Source organism: Ochotona curzoniae, unplaced genomic scaffold (genome assembly GCF_017591425.1).
Source record: "Ochotona curzoniae isolate NIBS_2020 unplaced genomic scaffold, NIBS_Ocur_1.0 contig_21, whole genome shotgun sequence".
Taxonomy (NCBI): domain Eukaryota; kingdom Metazoa; phylum Chordata; class Mammalia; order Lagomorpha; family Ochotonidae; genus Ochotona; species Ochotona curzoniae.
This window is the reverse complement of record NW_024465322.1, coordinates 7,924,198-7,941,736: the sequence shown is the minus strand read 5'-3', so window position 1 is coordinate 7,941,736 and position 17,539 is coordinate 7,924,198. Positions and strand designations below refer to the sequence as shown.

Below are 17,539 nucleotides of genomic sequence, written 5' to 3'. Positions count from 1 at the left end.
CTGAGTTGAGAAGCTTAAGAAAAAGATCCTGTCTTGGGCCCGGTGTGGTGGCCTAGCAGCTAAAGTCCTCACCTTGCACGCACTGGGATCCCATATGGGTGCTGGTTCTAATCCCAGCAGCCCCACTTCCCATTCATCTCCCTGCTTGTGACCTGGAAAAACAGTCGAGGATGGCCCAAAGCCTTAGGATCTTACACCCACATGGGAGACCTGGAGGAAGTTCCTGGCTCTTGGCTTCAGATTGGCACAGCTCTGGCCATTGTGCTCACTTGGGGAGTGAATCATCAGACGGAAGTTCTTCCTCTCTGACTCCCCTCTTCTCCGTATATCTGACTTTGCAATAAAAATTAACAAATCTGTTTTTTTAAAAAAAGATTCTGTCTATATCTGTTTCACTTTCATAATAGAGCTAAACTAAAATAATACTTTAATAAACAATGTATATCATTGAGTGATACAGGCATACATTAACAGTTGACTTCTGTTTCATGATTGTAACAATAAAACAGTTGCAGCTTTATACTTTATAACCCTATCCCTGGACTCCATTCATCCCAGAACTGTTTGATAACTGGAATTTAGGGCTTTCTGCTGTTTCTAAATCGATGCACAGTTAAAGTTTAATTATGCTCTGGTCTGAGTTGTTGTGTGAGCTATAAGCAGAGGTCACCTGCATTTATTGCACAGTGGTGGGGAGGCAATTAGACAATCCCTGTCCTCAGGGAACATATGAACCAGTGGGAATTCCCAAGGACTGGGGGACAGAAGTGGAGACGAGATCATGCGATGTTAAAGACCACGAGGTGGAGAATCAACTGTAATTGTAGGAGGTCATCCCCTGGCTGGCTGCCAAGAAACTTCCAGCATTGATACTGACCTTCCCCAATTCGCAGCTGCAATGTGGGTTTGGCTGAGATGACTCACAATGTGGTTTGAACAGTTGGTCTGTATTGGAAGTAAATGCTATTAAAAGTCCTGGTTTGACCGCAGGGACGGTAACTACCCATTGATGGCTTTGTCTGTGACTTGGTTACCAGGCTGTGTCTGAGGAAGGTGGTGTGATAAACAAGGCAGTTTTAAAGGAGAAGTCATGGATCGGTTTAGAGAACTGGGTGTGCAGGGAGGAGGAAAATGACTGCGGTTTATATGGGCACTGTGGGAGGCTGTGAGGACAGCGTGCAGCTACGAGTGTTAGCCTGGTACGAGACTTCATTATGAGCAGAGGAACCAGGCAGATATGTAAAACAGACAATGTGTGCTACCCTGGTGACAGTTGGAAAATGAAGAATAATTCACCCTAGAATGAATTCCTAGAACAATCCTGTGTAATTTATTATTATAAATAGTATCTAGTGTCCTTTTATAGAAATCATATTTGATAGAACAAATTCCCATCACCTGGATCATTTTCCAAATAAGCCAGGAGCCAAAGCGAAGAGCCAGGAATTCAAAGCTGAGAGCTCAGGATTCAGAGCCAGGTACAAAACCAGATTACCAAGTGTGGAACATGCACAACTACTATGCAACATGCTACCATAGAATTATTTTTTGAAAAGGCATTTGCATTATTTTTGTGAAAAATTAGCCGGGTCTTCTATAACCAGTTTAGAGAGAGAAAAAAAAAGAGGAAAAGTCCAAAAGTATAAATATAGGTTACATGGAGATATTTCAACTCTCCATGCATAATTTTTGTCCTACTCTGCTTATCTATGTATATACATTTTTATTATAGCATACTATACATTTATGAATTCAGTCATGCGTTTGTGCATCTATCACTTGATAGTCCTGTGTATGGTATCAAAATATTGTGCTGCTTATGATGGATCCAAACATTATTCAGGTCCCTGAGTTCCAGGATGTTTTTTACAGGAAGCGTAAATACAAAATACTATTTGAAGTACCAGTGAATGTGGTAGCAACCGTACAAACACATTGCAAAAGCATTTATTATTGTTATCTTAGCAATCCTGGCTGCCAAGATGGCTTCTCTGAGAGGTCACATTGAGCTGGAATGCAGAGAAGCATCCATAAGGAAGCAGGGAAGGTGGTAGTGTTGATGGTGAGCGATGTCATTAGCGTGCATTTAAAACGTGGAGAACCGTCGGTAGGTTCCATATTCTGAAAGTTACCGTTGGACGATTTCTAAGTCTGTTCACTGAAAATGTGCTGCTGTGTGTAATTGGAACCCATTACTCATCCCTTGGTGCTAGAACGTACGTTCTTAATCCATGACAGGACTCTGAGGGCCAGACTTGCTGTACCAAAAAGCGTGATCATATCTACCGTCTGGTGAAATATGCTGTCTCGCCCAAGTTGAGGTTCACAAGTGACTAAAGCCCTAAGCAGCCCACAATGACTCAGCCACCCAGAGGTCCTCAAGGGGAATGGAAAGTTGCCTGTGCTTCATTAGCTCCCCCAGGGAAAGTTGGTGGTGGCAACAGGGAGAAGATTCACATTGCTTTATTTTGTATTTTCCTTTACTTTTTGAAAAGTTCTCAAGGAAACTAAATAGAACGGTCAGTGTGGGAATTCCAAACCACTGGAGTAATATCGCAGTTATGGCCTAGAAACGTGTAGGGAAGAAACCAAAGGTGATCTTTGACTTCAAGAAACTTATGTTCAGAAGATAAGACGTTTACATTTCATATCTTTATTTTAGATTCTAGTCTAAGTGACAGTAGAACCAGCTGTATAACATTGATATCAAAATATGTAAATTAATACTAACGTTTGTTGGACCTCAGTTTTCTCTCTATGGGGTAATAATCCAATCTTATGGATGAGTTTGTAAATTAAATGGTATGTGGTATGCATTTCATTCTATTTAACTAAAAAAGCAATATTATGGTCTTGAGACATTTATTATTGTCAATGAAAACAAATAACATTAAAGCAGGAAATGTATGATTGGCTCTTGGAATTTGCAATGAGGGAAAGTGAAGCTTCAAGGAATAAGTGAACATATGAACCTTCCAAATAAACAGGAGTGGAAATGACAGGATGCTGGCACTTATTGCAGCAGTACGCTGCTGCTTTCACAGAGCAAGAAATCAAAGTGAAAAGTATCTGGCAGGTGTCTCTTACATGGGTGTAAGGGCTCAAGGCAGTGGGCCATCCTCCGCCACTTTGTCGGCTCATAAGCAGGGAACTGGCTAGGAAGTGGAGCAGCTGGGACTTGAATCAGTACCCACATGGAATGCTGGCATTGAAGGGTTGGGGGCGGGGGGTGGGGAGGCATCAGCTTGCTAAGGCCACATTTGTTGATGCCTCTCCTATTATCACTTGTTGGAACAACTCTGAATGGAACTATACCTGATAAGGAATAAGGAATGGATTTCTTATGAGATGGAGCAAATGTCATGTGTATTTTGAAGTTGATTTTTATTTATTTATTTATTTTTTAACCAAATGAATTCTTGAAATTAGAGCATTAAGCCCTTGGCTGTGAATAAAAAATGTATTATCTTAAAAACTGAAGAGAGAGAGAGAGAGGTAAAGGATGCAAAGGAGAGAGGGGAAGCAGAAGGAGGCAGGAAGGGGTTATCCTGTGATTCTTAGGATTGTATAGATGAGCTACTGTGTATCTGTTAGAAGCTTAAAAACTAAAAATTAGAATTACTTTTAAAATCCTTCAGATATAGAGTGCATACTCAATTTAAATATTATGTATACATCCATTTTGGTTAAAAAGTCTGTATAAAATGGATAAATTTATCAAGATGACATTGTGATAGACACATTTTCCTATTCTATTTTGGGCAAATTTTTTTAATCTAGCACGAAAATAGACTATTTATATGCATATTTTGTTCCTATATTCAGTTAGTTTGCTGAATTGTCCTAACAGTCCAGATAGTTTTAAAAAGCTAGAAGCACTGGACACACTTTGAAGTTCTGCTAACAGTTTTAACACTTTTAACACCAACTGCTAACTACCCGGGGGTAAAACTTACTTCATCACAGCTTTCTCCGAGCTCTGCCATCCTATTGCATCAGTCTCTTCCAACCCTGGTGCTTACCCAACACCATATTTAAATGGGATCTGCTGTCAACTATGGCTAATTTTTTCCTGAAACAGTCAATCTGTCTCCTGTTCTTAAATCAGCTAGCGCACCCTACAAAAATTGAAACACAGTATTGAATATGGCCAGTCTTATCATTAGTCTAACTGTAATGAGTGTAATTTTTTATTTAATATAGTGCTTGCAGTTGGTTCCTGAAAAACGATATTTTGTCATAAGCTGTAAGTTACCTGTTATTCAAAATTGTCTGTAATTCACTACATTAAATTGTTTCAATATTTATTAAAAGGCCAATGCTCCTCAAAGAATGTGTGGAAGATTTTTTGGTTAAAATTTTAATTTTGATTAAAAAGTTAAATTTATGCAAGCAGTGGTTTTCAGAAAGGTTAAGGAAAATATATGTTGTGAAAAAAAATTATTCATGGATTTAGAAATGTTTTTACAACACAATATTTTAAAATTCCATTTTCTATGAACATTAGGAGGTTTTCTCATATGATCATGAATTTTTTCCCTAATGTTTGTTCATATTCATCAACTAAACCCCATACTAGAATATTAAATACTATTTGATCCCCTAAAGGATATATTATATTTAAAATTTTTTTCCATGTTCTTAGTCTATGAGTGAAATTTTTTTGATTTAAAAATTTTAGCATTGTCAGTCCAAAGTACTTTCATGTAGAGTTTAGACTAGCTTTTTACTATCATTTGGAAAATTATCTTCCATTTTCAATATATTTTTTTTTACCCTTGTTTATATAAAAATGAATTACATGTTTCTTTGGACATTAGCAGAACTTTCCTACTGAAGGTTTTCTCTTTTAAAAATGTATGTGTGTTGAGAGGCAGAGAGAAAGGGGGTACACAAGAATCTTTGGTCCATTCGCCAAGTGCCCACATTGTCTGGGGCTGAGCCAAAGCAGAGGGAGCTCATTCCAACCCTCCCACAGGTTACCCATCACTGCTGCCTCCAGGCTGCATCTGAGAGCACCGCTGGCACCTGAACCTAGGACCTCTGATGGGGGGATGAGAATATCCCGACCAGCATCTTCGTTGCCAGGCCGCGTGCTCAGCTCTGTGTCTGCATTTACTGATAAGCGTTTGAAAGCATTTTCTGTTCCTTCGAGGGCTTTCGTCTGTACACTTAAATACTTAGTCTGTAACCCAAGGTTGATTATTTGTGTTTTCCTTTCATCCATATTATCTAGTTTATTCAGGTTTAGCTAGCAGAATGTTACATATAACTAAAAAATTTTAAATACATTTCTGTCTGTGATGCTACCTTCCTCCTTTGTAAATTCTTGAGGTGATTCATTTCTGCTCTTGGCCCCAATTCCTCCTTCCCCTCCCTCCTTTTCTTCCTCTTAGCTTTTTAATTCTGAATTTTAATTATGTTTTTGATATTATCTGTCATCGTTTTTGCCTTCATTGGATTTTGTCTTAGATTTTAGTCAGTCTCTTGGGTTTGCAAGTTACACTACCTAAGTACACTCTTTTTATTTAGTAATAAGATTATTTTGGTTTGTTCATTAATGTAATGCGAATGTACTAATTTCACACTGCATACAATTTAAACAGTTTTTTGCAAGTTGCACAAGAAGTGTTCTATTCTGTTTTTGGTCCTATGTCTGGGCGTTTCCTATGTAAAGGTTACAATGAGAATTTAAAGGGCCAAAAATAAATACCATATAACTCATTAAGTAAATTTTTCTGTGACGTTTATATGTCAGGTGACTTAGTCAACTGACTCATTTTGTTTGTAATGACTTTGAGTTCCTGCATCCACTGACCAATTTGAATACTTCCACACTCTGCCGTTGGACCCTGAATTATTTAAAACCATATCAGTGTATTCTAAACATACTCAATGAATTATCTAGTGCTCCGGGAGACAGATCTTGGAGTCTGACTTCTTAAATTCAACCTCTGGCTTTACATTTGGTTGTTAAATGCGATCTACCTAAGTATATCCTTGATTGAATTACTAGATTTTGTGTGTTTTGTAACTTGTAGTGTGGGCCCAGAATTTCAATTTTTAAATAGCTGTTGTGAGGATTAAATGAATTCATGTATGAAAAACACCTTGAAGAACATCGTAACACTTAGTAATTACAGTATGTTTATTTATAGATGACAGATGTATTGAATGATTTTCAGGATGTGTTTAGGAAAAGAACCTGCTGTGCAAACGGAAGTCTGAAACTTAGGTTTCTGCTGGAGCGGAAGTGTAAGCCAGTGAGCACTGGCGGATAATTGTCATCTTATTTATTCCGTTACCTTTCCCAACAAACTCAGACTCCAGTTGACACTTGCAGAACGGGGTCTTTTTCATATCCATAGTTATTCGTTGGCGAGGCTTCACCCCACCGTCAGTCTCGATAATTCATGGAGTAGATTGAATTGGCAGGGTTTTGGTTCGTATGAACTAGAAACAGCCTGTTTTGCAGGGTTGGTTTATTTTTGTTGAAGCGAGCTGGGTGTCTGACAATTCTGTTTACCATTGAATTTATTCCTTTGGTTATACTCCTTACATTTCTGAGGAGTAAGAAACCAACCCTCACGTCCTCACAGTTTTTAAATTCCCACATGAGAATGAAAATTTTGTCTACAACACCAGACTTGTTTGTTAAACATAAAAGAACATAAATCCCCCACGGGTCCCCAGGGCTATGTTAGCGAAGGGGAGTGATCATTATAAACCACTTAGTGCCGTGTGCTGTGTATCGTGTTGCCTTGAGAAAGTGCTGTTGGATTGGCTCGTGAAGCAGGCTTAGTAAATCCTTTAAATGCTGATGTGCGTAATTGTGCCCGTTGGAAATTAATACGGGAGAGCATATTATAGGATCGCCCTGTCTCCAGAATCGTCACCAAGGCATAGCATTTTAGGGTGGTTGTGTTTTATGATTTTGCTTTTATCTGCCCAATGTTGCTTGGTTTTACTGTCTCCCTTCATTGGCTCTGTCCTATGGATTTTTCTCTTTTTTTTTTTTGGGTCATTGTTTTTTCTCTTCATTTTCTTAATGTTTTCAGCTGCGTCAGAGGATATCCACCAACCAAATTCTGCTATGAATCGCAGATTCTGCAAACGGTATTGTTAGGAAAAAGAAAAAAAGAAAAAGTTCAAATTCCTAGGGTAGATGATAGGATTTAACGTGTGATTTTTTTTTTTCTCACTTTCACTTAACCCATTCTTGATGAAGTTAAAAAGAAATGGTAAAATCAGGCGACTTTTGTTTTTGTTTTTATTATTTTGAAGATAAAATATTAAAGCATGGGAAGCCATTCCAGGTAGATCTTCAGTTGGTTGGCTTTACAAGATCTTGAATATGAATTCAATTTAAAAATTCTATTTTTATCAAATAGTCGTTTTATCTGTGCACAAGGAGTCCAGCAAGCAGTTTATAGCAAAATCAGGGATTCGTAATTACCTAGAGCTGGGCACAAACAGAATTCTCTGAGTTGAAATTTTCTTTCACGTGTTAATGTGGTTTAAACATTTTTCATCTGATAAACAAGCTATTTTTGAAATGCCTACTAAAGTCCGCTCTACCTCAAACTTTCCCCCACGGCTTCTGTATCTAGCACACACACACACACCGAAGACTTTTGGACTGGTTCTGCTTGCTGGCTTTTGCATTTGTAATTTATAGTTCTGGACTTGTTGTGTGCTATAGCAAAAACATTCCCCTTTGTTTTTGGATTTTCTGATTTATTGCTCTCAAACTCCCAAGATCATGTTAAAAGGTAGGTGTGTGGGGGCAGGGACTGGCGGGTGAGCATGCAGGCTAGAGATGGTATGACCTTTGTCAGTGGCAACTCTTCCAGCTGTGAGCGTGTGATCCAGTTGTCCTTTCCCAGAATGTCTTGTGAACGGTGTGGCATTGCCCTCAATTTACAACTGAGAAAACAAAGAACAGGTTAAAAGAAATGCCTGAAGATGGTTCTGGATATTTCCTTTTTCAGAAGGAGAGTTTGTAGGCATAATTGGTTCATCACATACTTTGTTGTTTCTCTGCAATAGTTTCTTCTTTAAATTCAACATCGCATGAGACATATATTTTTTTAAAGATTTATTTTTATTATTTTTTTATTGGAAAGGCGGATATACAGAGAGGAGAGACAGAGAGGAAGATCTTCCGTCCGATGATTCACTCCCCAAGTGAGCGCAACGGGCCGATACTATGCCGATCCGAAGCCAGGAGCCTCTTCTGGGTCTCCCACATGGGTGCAGGGTCCCAAGGCTTTGGGCCATCCCCGACTGCTTTCCCAGGCCACAGGCAGGGAGCTGGAAGGGAAGCGGGGCTGCAGGGATTAGAACGGGCGCCCATATGGGATCCCGGGCGTGCATGGCGAGGACTTAACCACTTGCGCCACCACGCTGGGCCCGAGACATATTTTTTTTGTTGTTGTTAGGAATCTCCCCAATTTAGACTCTGTGTTAATTTCTCAATGAGGGTCAAACTGTAATGGTCAAGCCTTTTACCAAAAATTATTTCAAAATTGTCTCTATTATTCTGAGATGCATTTTGTAAAATTTATTGTCACAGTTAAGAAATAAATATGAGGGAGTCAGGCCTATGGCACTGGTTCTTTTAAAATTCTTAATATGAATAATTTGCATATTTTCAACTTTTGGTAGCAAAATCCAAGAAAATGGGGCTTTGAGTTGAAAAGTATGTCTTCCATTAGTAACAATTGTTTCTCTTTGTTAGAATGTTTAATTACACTTACCCAAGTTTGGGATTAACTCACTGAACTGCTTCATTGAATCATGGTATTCACAGAAACAGAATTTGATTTGTCAAAAAAAAAAAATAGGTTGTGACTTTCTGTCTCTTTTCTTTTACTCGCTTTAGGTATGACTTTGTAGAGGTTGAAGAACCCAGTGACGGCACCGTGTTAGGACGCTGGTGTGGTTCCGGTGCTGTGCCAGGAAAGCAGATTTCTAAAGGAAATCAGATCAAGATCAGATTCGTGTCTGATGAGTATTTTCCTGCTGAACCAGGCTTCTGCATCCACTACAGCATTGTCGTGCCAGTAAGTACGACGCTGCGTCCCCTGGCTTGATGAACGCTTGTTTGGGTCATCTGTTAGCTTGCGCTGCTCCTGCCATCAGATGTAAGAATCCAAAAGCCAAAAGCAATAACCTTTCTCTGGCTTAGCTCATTTTCCCTATACATATTGCTGTAATATTTAATTTTCCAATAATATTACTGTATTATAAGTAACTTATAAATGTTGCTATTACTGATCACTCACAATCTTAATTACCTTGTCAATGTAATGAGATAAACCATTTCATAACATTTATGAAATTATCAACTTGTATTTTAGTGTGGATGGAAAATTACATAGAGGTTTTCACTTTAGGACAATTTGTGCTATGTGTCTTTTATGTAGGGATCACTTGGCAAAATTTGACTCTATGCTGTCATTTATGATTTAATTTCCAATTTGAGTCATAGTAATAATAAACATAGTTTTAGTTTTCTAAAATATATTGACAGTCCTTTGATACGATACCTGTATTTTGTTAAATTTTACTGTATTTATATGTGTAAGAATCTCCTGTCCTACTACAAAATAGAATGCAAAAACTAAAATATGTATATGCTACCACTCAGAATTTTTTATTTTCAATTTTGTAACTGCGTGAGTTTTCTCGTTGTGTGATTCCACGCGTCTTCTGGATTCAATGAAAGCTGTAAAGGTAAAAGCAAGAGTATTTCTAGTGCCTTGCTCAGTTCTGGCCACATCATGTTCTCGCAGTGAATACAGTCAAGTGCTGCCATTTAGGTGCCCCAGCTTAGCTGACAGGATTAGGCGACACTTGTATTATAAATCTGTACCCGTATCAGATTCATAAGCCCTTGAATGAGACAGCAGCATCACCAGGATGTGGTCGCAGTGCCACCTTTCCCTTCTCTTGATGAGGGAAGAACCTCTGGCTTTGCCTTAGGCTCAGAAACTTGGCAGTTGAGCCCAGAGATGGCATCTGAAAGATAAAAATTAGCTGCACCATTAAACCAAATGCAGTACATATGTAAATGCAGTACTGAAAATGGTTTGATAAGTGGTGTGTGCAGATTGGACTGTTGTCAGCTCTCGCCACTTCCTTTGAGTCATCCGCCTGTTTGTTAATCAGTCTGTACTTGGCTGCACTTCATGGATTTCTGTAAAGAAATGGTACAGGAGCTATTATAATTAATCTAGATTTAGGAAAGCGGTAGGTTTGCGCAGGAAGAACATGAACATGGGGCCCCATGTTACCTGTTAGGCTCACTTGGTCATTTTAATGTCGAAGATGGCCTTGCGAAGACATTATTGACATGTACAGTTTACGATCAGGTAAGCGTTGATTGTTTGGCGTTTCGGTTTTCTTCGACAGCTGTCCCCTGTTTCTTCACCTGTTCTTTGTCTCGGTCCCACATGCCCCTGTCTCCTTCTGGTAGCCTCATTCATTGTGATCTTAATGACTGCCTGCAGGAGATGTGATGAATGGAACTGTGACAGGGCACCATGCATTGAAGCCTCGCAGAAAGCTTTGCGTTCTCATTGTATGTTTCCCCATGACATTCCTCCCCGCCTGCACTTGGCAGCCCTTCAGAGTGGGGCAGTGATCCATCAGGCTTATCTGTGTATCAGATGAATGAAAGCCTCAAGGAAGAACGTATGGCCCTTGAACAGCAGGCTGAGACGTTCCTGTGGCATTTGCTCAGGGGCAAGCGCTCCCATGAAACCCTCCATCATCTCTGATACTTTTGTTGTTTGCTTTTAGCCAGGGGTGAACTTCACATTAGCATACCTTGTAGTCTATCTCACGTCACGGGTCTCATTGCTCACAAAGCCACCACTGCCAAATAGCATCTTAACATTTACTGATCGCAATGAAATTTCACTCCGTAGTCACAGATGCATCAGAGGCACACAGCACCATGCCCTGCCTGCGGTAGCTGCTTAGTAAGGCTTCATAGAAATGGAGCTATTTCCCTGTGTTTTTGTCTGAAGCCCAGGTGGGGTGACACTTTGGGCTCACGTACCGTGTATTACCCTTGTTGCTGTCACAAAGATTCAAAAGTTGTGATGTTAAGAGTATTAAGCTTAACTGGCTGTCACATACTACTTCTTGGTAGTATTATACTCAGAGATCGAATTATAATATGGGGCAGTAGGTAAGTGTGACAACTGCCTGAAGCCCCGACTGTGGGTTTTCCTTCTTAGGGACTTTGGGAATGCCGAGTCTGGAGGCAAGCCGGGCTCCAGCCCTCGTGCACTGGCTCCTGTGCCAAGGGTTCAGGGGGACACTTGATGCCTGAGGAGCCATTAAGGAATGCATGACTGATGGTCCAAGTGGTTATTAATTATGCAGGTTACAGAGAACAAAGCAGCTCAGTGAATAGTGAAGGTAGAGGAAGAGAGAGTTAGGGAGGTATGTTTTCATCCCTTCTGGCAAATGCCAGTAGGTTCTTTCACTGTTAACATCCTGTAGGGAAGTCTTTAGTGAATGCCAAATTTGCTTTTACCTTCAGTTTTCAGAAGAGCCCAAACCAACTCTCAGGCAAAGCTTCAAATTCATCAGTTAAATGCTTAGGGGAATAAAAACAGCAGCATTGCTGAAAGAAACCTACTCAGACAAATGTCATAATCAAATTCTATGGGGAAAAAGATCAGAAGCAAAATATAGTGAAGATTTCTATACATTTTAAATCCTCGTAACAAATTCTGCTACTTAGTCAAATGATCATATTAAATTGGCTTGATGCGTGAGCATTTATATTATTTCAGAGTAAATCATTTCAAAGTAATTGAAGAAAGCTTTTCTCTTAGAATCTATTTTAGTCTTTAGAGAATGTATGTGTATATATATATATTAGTCTGAAGCACTTATGGTATGATTATCTTTTTATTAAATATACTTGTGAGTTTATGTATGGATTTTTGAGATCATCTGCCTTGTTACCCGGGCGAGGACGATTAATCCTGTCTTCTTTCCTGTTCAGTACTTAGCTTACAGAGTCATTCATAGATGACCTTTTCCATATTTGAGGTGCGTGGGTGCAGAGAGACATTCTGCCATGTGATAATTGATTGTTAGGACACATCCAAGGACTTCTGTTCCTTCGATTCTTTCTCCTTTAACTGCGACAGCAGAGTACGGTGCTCACAAACACACTGCAGTTTGCCTTCTGCTGTAAGGGGAAGCAATGTACAAGGGATGCATGAGTTAACAAATAAATGTCAGCTGGCCTTGTGGCAGCACAGTTTAAGCTTCTGCTTGCCACACCCAGACGGGCTGCTAAACTTGCTATCCATTCCTTGTGTACACGGCGCGGGCCGTGTAATCATGTCATTTCCTTTCCCCTTTTGGTTTTCCCTAGAGTTGTGTTATTTGGGTTTGCTTAGTGTTTCCACTGAGCCTTTGAATCACCCCGAGACTGCGCCTCTGATGATGTAAATCTTCTTCCTTAATGCAATCATCCTTGCTTTCCTAGGAGGTTCATCTTGGAGAAATCCCTTTAAGATCACAGTGCAACCTTCTCCTGGGGACCTCACCCTCCTTCCACGGTGTCGACTGCTCTTCTGTCCTTTTCTCGCAGGAGATGATTTTTCGGTTGGATCTTTCATCTTCTCTCCTAGTTCATTCCTTATTGGAGAAGGAAGCAGCACGTTTATAATTTTGCTAAGAAAATGGGGCATGAGAGGACTTGGGTAACTAAAAGTGCTGCTACTAAACCTTCAGACTCAAATGAGCATGACTAGGTGCACGATTCAAGGCATTCGAAGGATGTCCTGTCTGGGATTGTCAGCTGGATGGGTCAGTTGCTTGAAAATCCGCTACTGGCTGCAGCCTGTTTAATCAGAGTCCTGAATCCCAGTTCCCTTAACTGGGAGCTGAGTGTGTTAAAACAAACAATCTCTGCATTAAGTATGAAAGCTTCATCTTAACTTCCTCCTTAGCCTCCTAATCAGATCATATCACCATTGCCAGCTCTCCTTGGGTTTCCCAGCTCATGAATCATCAGCTTTATTCTGTTAGGGCAACAAATCTGAACAGAGAATGAGTCAGTCTTTTGCCAACAGGGTAAATAGAGTTGAAGAGTCTGTTGCTCCCATTAACACACTAGCCAACAGTCATGTTGTTGACTCCTCTGCCTGTGTCCCTTCTGTCTGTGCTGGGGATTGCTGCCGAACCCCAGGGCTTTTTAGATGTTCCTTCACAGCTATTCACTTGTCTCTGCATCAGACTGTCACATCCACCAATCCAGTGACCGTGTAGTAGCCTGCTTTCTAGTTGCCAAGATTTTATTGCTGTTGGCTCATTTCTGATTTTCTTTGGCCTCAAGCAATATGCATTTTAGAGAAAGAGCTTTACACTCACTCACTTCAGGAGAAAACACGGCGAGAAATGTCATCTTTTATTTCATTTTCACCTTACTAATAGAATTGTTCCTTCATTGTCTTTATTAGAAATCAATCTTACATTTTTCTGAACAGAGTGGAGGGATCAGCATTGCCATATAGCAGGAAAAGCCACAATTTGTGATGCCTGTACGCAACATGGTCACTGATTAATGTTGTGAAACCTTCACTCTTAATCCAACTTCTTGACAATAGCCTGAGAAAAGCTGAACTTCCTGCCCTTCTTATAGTGGACACAGATGAAGCTCCCAGCCCCTGGCTTTGGTATGTTTCAACCTTGGCCACTGTGGCCCTCTGGAGAATGAGGCACCAGATGTAACCAAATTCTCTTTTTGTAACCGAATTGCAAATGCATCTTTTAAAAATTATGTATTCAGAAATGTTACAGAAATGTATTAAGGACAGGGTATGTGCTAGATACTCTGCAATCAATTTCAAACAACATCTCCTCAATGACTTTCCCAGGTCAGATGAAATCAACTCATCCAAAATTGTTTTGAATGGTACTGTCTATGCAGTTATTTGTGCTGATGCAGAAGTGATGCATGCTCAAGAGAAACAATATTAGACATTGTGAAGTCTGGTCTTGATGCTGAGCTGTAACAGCAGACCCAGCTCCTAGCTATCAGCAAACCTGAGGGCAACAACCGACACTCTGCAGTGTGCTATGGTTCCAAGCCGTGAGGTTGGGTGAGTGGGTTACATGCTTTCAAGACAACATTGCCAGGTGACAGTGGGTTCATGGAGGAGGGTGGACCTCTTGGAATTTGAGGAACATCTGATGCTGAGTTGGGCAAAGAAGAATGAATGGAGAATGACAAACTTCTTAGGCCTTCTAATTGGTACTTTGTAGCCATTGAATCATTATGATGTAAACATTATTATGAAATTGTGGATTAAAACTCAGAGAAGGATATGTATTTAGAATTGGGGATATTATGTAGCATTTTCTTAATTTCCAGATTTCTAGGCTAGTCTGCCTCTGGACTGGTCTGGCCAATACAATGAACATCACAGAAGAGTATAAAAAGCAAATTGAACACATCTGACCATCTTTGTTGTCCTGTAAAAATCCCTAAATGTCCTTTCTGCTAATTGTGATGGAATGGACATCCTGGAAGCATTGAGAAATTGCTAAGCTATATTAGCATTTGCCCTATCTTTGTTGCTTTTCTTAATACACAACAATGTCGATAAACAATAAGAACTAAATTGTAATTTTTCCACACATTCATCTGTAAAATGCAAACACAATGAAGACTTAGCTTCTTTCAAAGTTCTTTGCAGCATAAGCATTATAAAAACCAAGTACAAATTCAGTCAACTTGTCACACATTTGATATGATTTGAATATGATTTGTCTTCTGAACTTATATGAGCTTAAACCCCAAAGTCACAGGTTCATGATGCTAAGAAGGTGGACATTTGAATGTGATATTCGGTGATGGAATCATTAAGGAGTGATTAGACTGGTTTGGATCCTTAGAGTGAGTGTCCATGATTGAATCCCGTGAGATTCCTAAGTTTAGACATAGGTCGACATAGACAGATGCATACACTCTTTGCCTCTTGCCATGTGCAGCTTAGCATCAAGTGGGGAGTTTGCTAACCAGACTGATATTTGGGGCTGCCTCATCTTGAGTCATGAGCTCTGCTCTTTGAAAGTTGGCTGCCTCAGATGTCACAGTAGTTACCAAAAAATCTCGCCAAACGACAGTTAAATCCACCACTGTGGAAAAATTACCCCAATTCTTTATTGGCAGGATCCAATCTTGGCTATCCAATCTTGGCAATTTTGTCAATGCCAGATTTTTTAGAATCATGTGTTATTCAGGTATCTTTGAAGACTAAAATTTATGAAAAGAAAAAAAATAAAATTAGGGAGCAAATGTGTCCAGGAAATATTTCGTCTTCTGTCAAGCAGCTACGAATATATTACCTCAGAATGCACAAAGACCCATAGATTTTGGTCTGAGCTCAATGCACTTTGTGTGTAGTCACTAAAAACTGGTAAGCATGCATAAATATTTAGAAGGAATGAAAATAAAGCAAAAAAAAATCAGGACTAGTAAAAGACACTTTAAGAAGTTTGTAGTTAGAATGGAAGGATAATTTAATTTTAATGTAGATTTTTGAAAGACATGTGCAACTTTACCTGGTATGCATTTGCACGATATTTGTGAGGATCCCCGATGCACACGCATGGTCAGTGTTGATGGGTATTTGCAGGGTGGCCATCTGCTAGCCACCAAGGCGTTGAGAGAATTGATGAGAAGATTCTGGCACCAGTCTTTGGGTCACAACCTGCGGTCCTAGGTCCTACCTCTGCATACATGTTAGCGCTCTAATAATGTCTGGTTTTCTGTTAGTAAGAATCATAGGCAAGCATTTGGTTAGTAAATTTCCTTGTGTATTTCCTCCGCAAGGAGTTATTTGGGCAGTGGAGTATGTAAGGCTATCATCTTACTCTCTTAAAAGGCCATCTGGATTAGCCAACATACTTCCAAGACAAGTTACTTAAGAATGTCAAAGTTTATAATAAGACTACTTTTATTTTTGCATGGATAAAAAAAATAGCAATCAGCAGTTATCTGAGATTTGAAAGTAAAACAAGAGGTAAGAAATGGAAATAAATACTGAAGCCTCTGAATCAGCATTTGCTGTATGCTGTCTTTCAGGATATTATATCTTAAAATGGTGTAGCATTGCTAAAGAGGAAATGCTTATTTCTTTTGGAATGATATTCTGATAGAGTAAAAACCAAAAAGGCAGTTTTCTGCTGGGTACCTGCTAGAGAAAGGCATCAGGTGTAATTAGTTATTTTAGAGAGAGAAGAATGCTAGGCACTAATGTGTGGGAGAGACGCGTCATGCCCAAACTTGATTTCCAATACTAGAACGAAGAGGCATTAAAATACATGATGCATGTTTTGGATGAGTGCCTTTAGAAGTCATCTCAAACATCCTGGCTTAGACATTTCTCTTTCTTTATGGAATATGATGAATGACACTTTGTGGTCTCCTAATCCTATTACTGCCAGAAGGAACACAAAGGACTCTCGTGTCGACCCAGGCAGTCGGTGTTTTGTTTTGTTTTCAAGTTGGGGATCCCTTTCAAACTTGGGCTTGTGCAAGGTGCTGACTTTTTCCCAATGTGAGATCCCATGCCACTTAGTCTTCTTTTGTAACAAGAAAAAAATATAATCCAGTGTGACTCCTTGCCAAGAGGATACATTCCACTGACGTTTACTAGCTGTAGCAACGCGAGTTGGAAAGCGTCTCATTCTTCTTTCATACTGAACTTGCTTTTCCTTGCTCTTCAGCTCTCACTGTGCCTTTACTTGCAATTTTAAGTTTCCTTCAGTAGAATTCCTTATTTTATCAAAGGGCTTTAATTGCCTGTTTCCCTTACCTTAGCATAATCTTTATATTGCATTAAGCATATGTCATAATGCCATATGCCCCAGCAATTTAATGACCCTGAAATTTTATTCAAGTTTGGGTAGAATTTTTTATATGATCCCTAGACCTTTCTGTTGTGGTGCTTTTTATATCTAATTTCGACTTGCTTATTAAATTTTGAGATTGTAGCAGGAAATGATTTTGTTTAAAGAGACGCCTGTATATGTAATTTTGTATTTTAGTTATAAGTTTCAATTAAGCCAATTTAAGTTACACACACACACACACACACACACACACACACGCCTCTGTTCACTTTTGCTATCACAAAATGCCTGAGGCCAAGTATTTCCAAAGGAAAAGAGGTTTTCACTTCACAGTTCTGATGGCCGGGAAGGCCAGGCAGCGGGGCCAGCTCTGGTGAACACTGGATACGCATACTGTGAAGGCTCAGCTGATAATTACAACAGGAAGCATATGTGGGAGAGTGGAGAAGCAACAGACCATGCTGGAAGACCATGCATGGAAAACCATGCTGAACCAACTTGGGAGGCGGTAATTCATTCTACTTCTCTTCATGAGGGTGCCACCTGCACCACCTAATCAGTCATGACCAAACACAATCACACGTTTGAAGATCCATCGTTCTGCAGAACCTGCCCCCATCACGTGAGCCTCTGTGGACACACC

The 17,539-nt window shown here is 39.7% G+C and overlaps 1 protein-coding gene across 1 annotated transcript in view; it reads left to right on the top strand.

Moving 5' to 3' along the window:
* Positions 1 to 17,539, top strand: part of PDGFC (platelet derived growth factor C) — a 111,775-nt gene that overhangs the window by 69,781 nt on the left and 24,455 nt on the right. Inside the window, exon 3 of the mRNA XM_040971320.1 lies at positions 8,885 to 9,065. Coding sequence (XP_040827254.1) covers positions 8,885 to 9,065 — 181 coding nt within the window. The remainder of the gene's footprint in view (positions 1 to 8,884; positions 9,066 to 17,539) is intronic.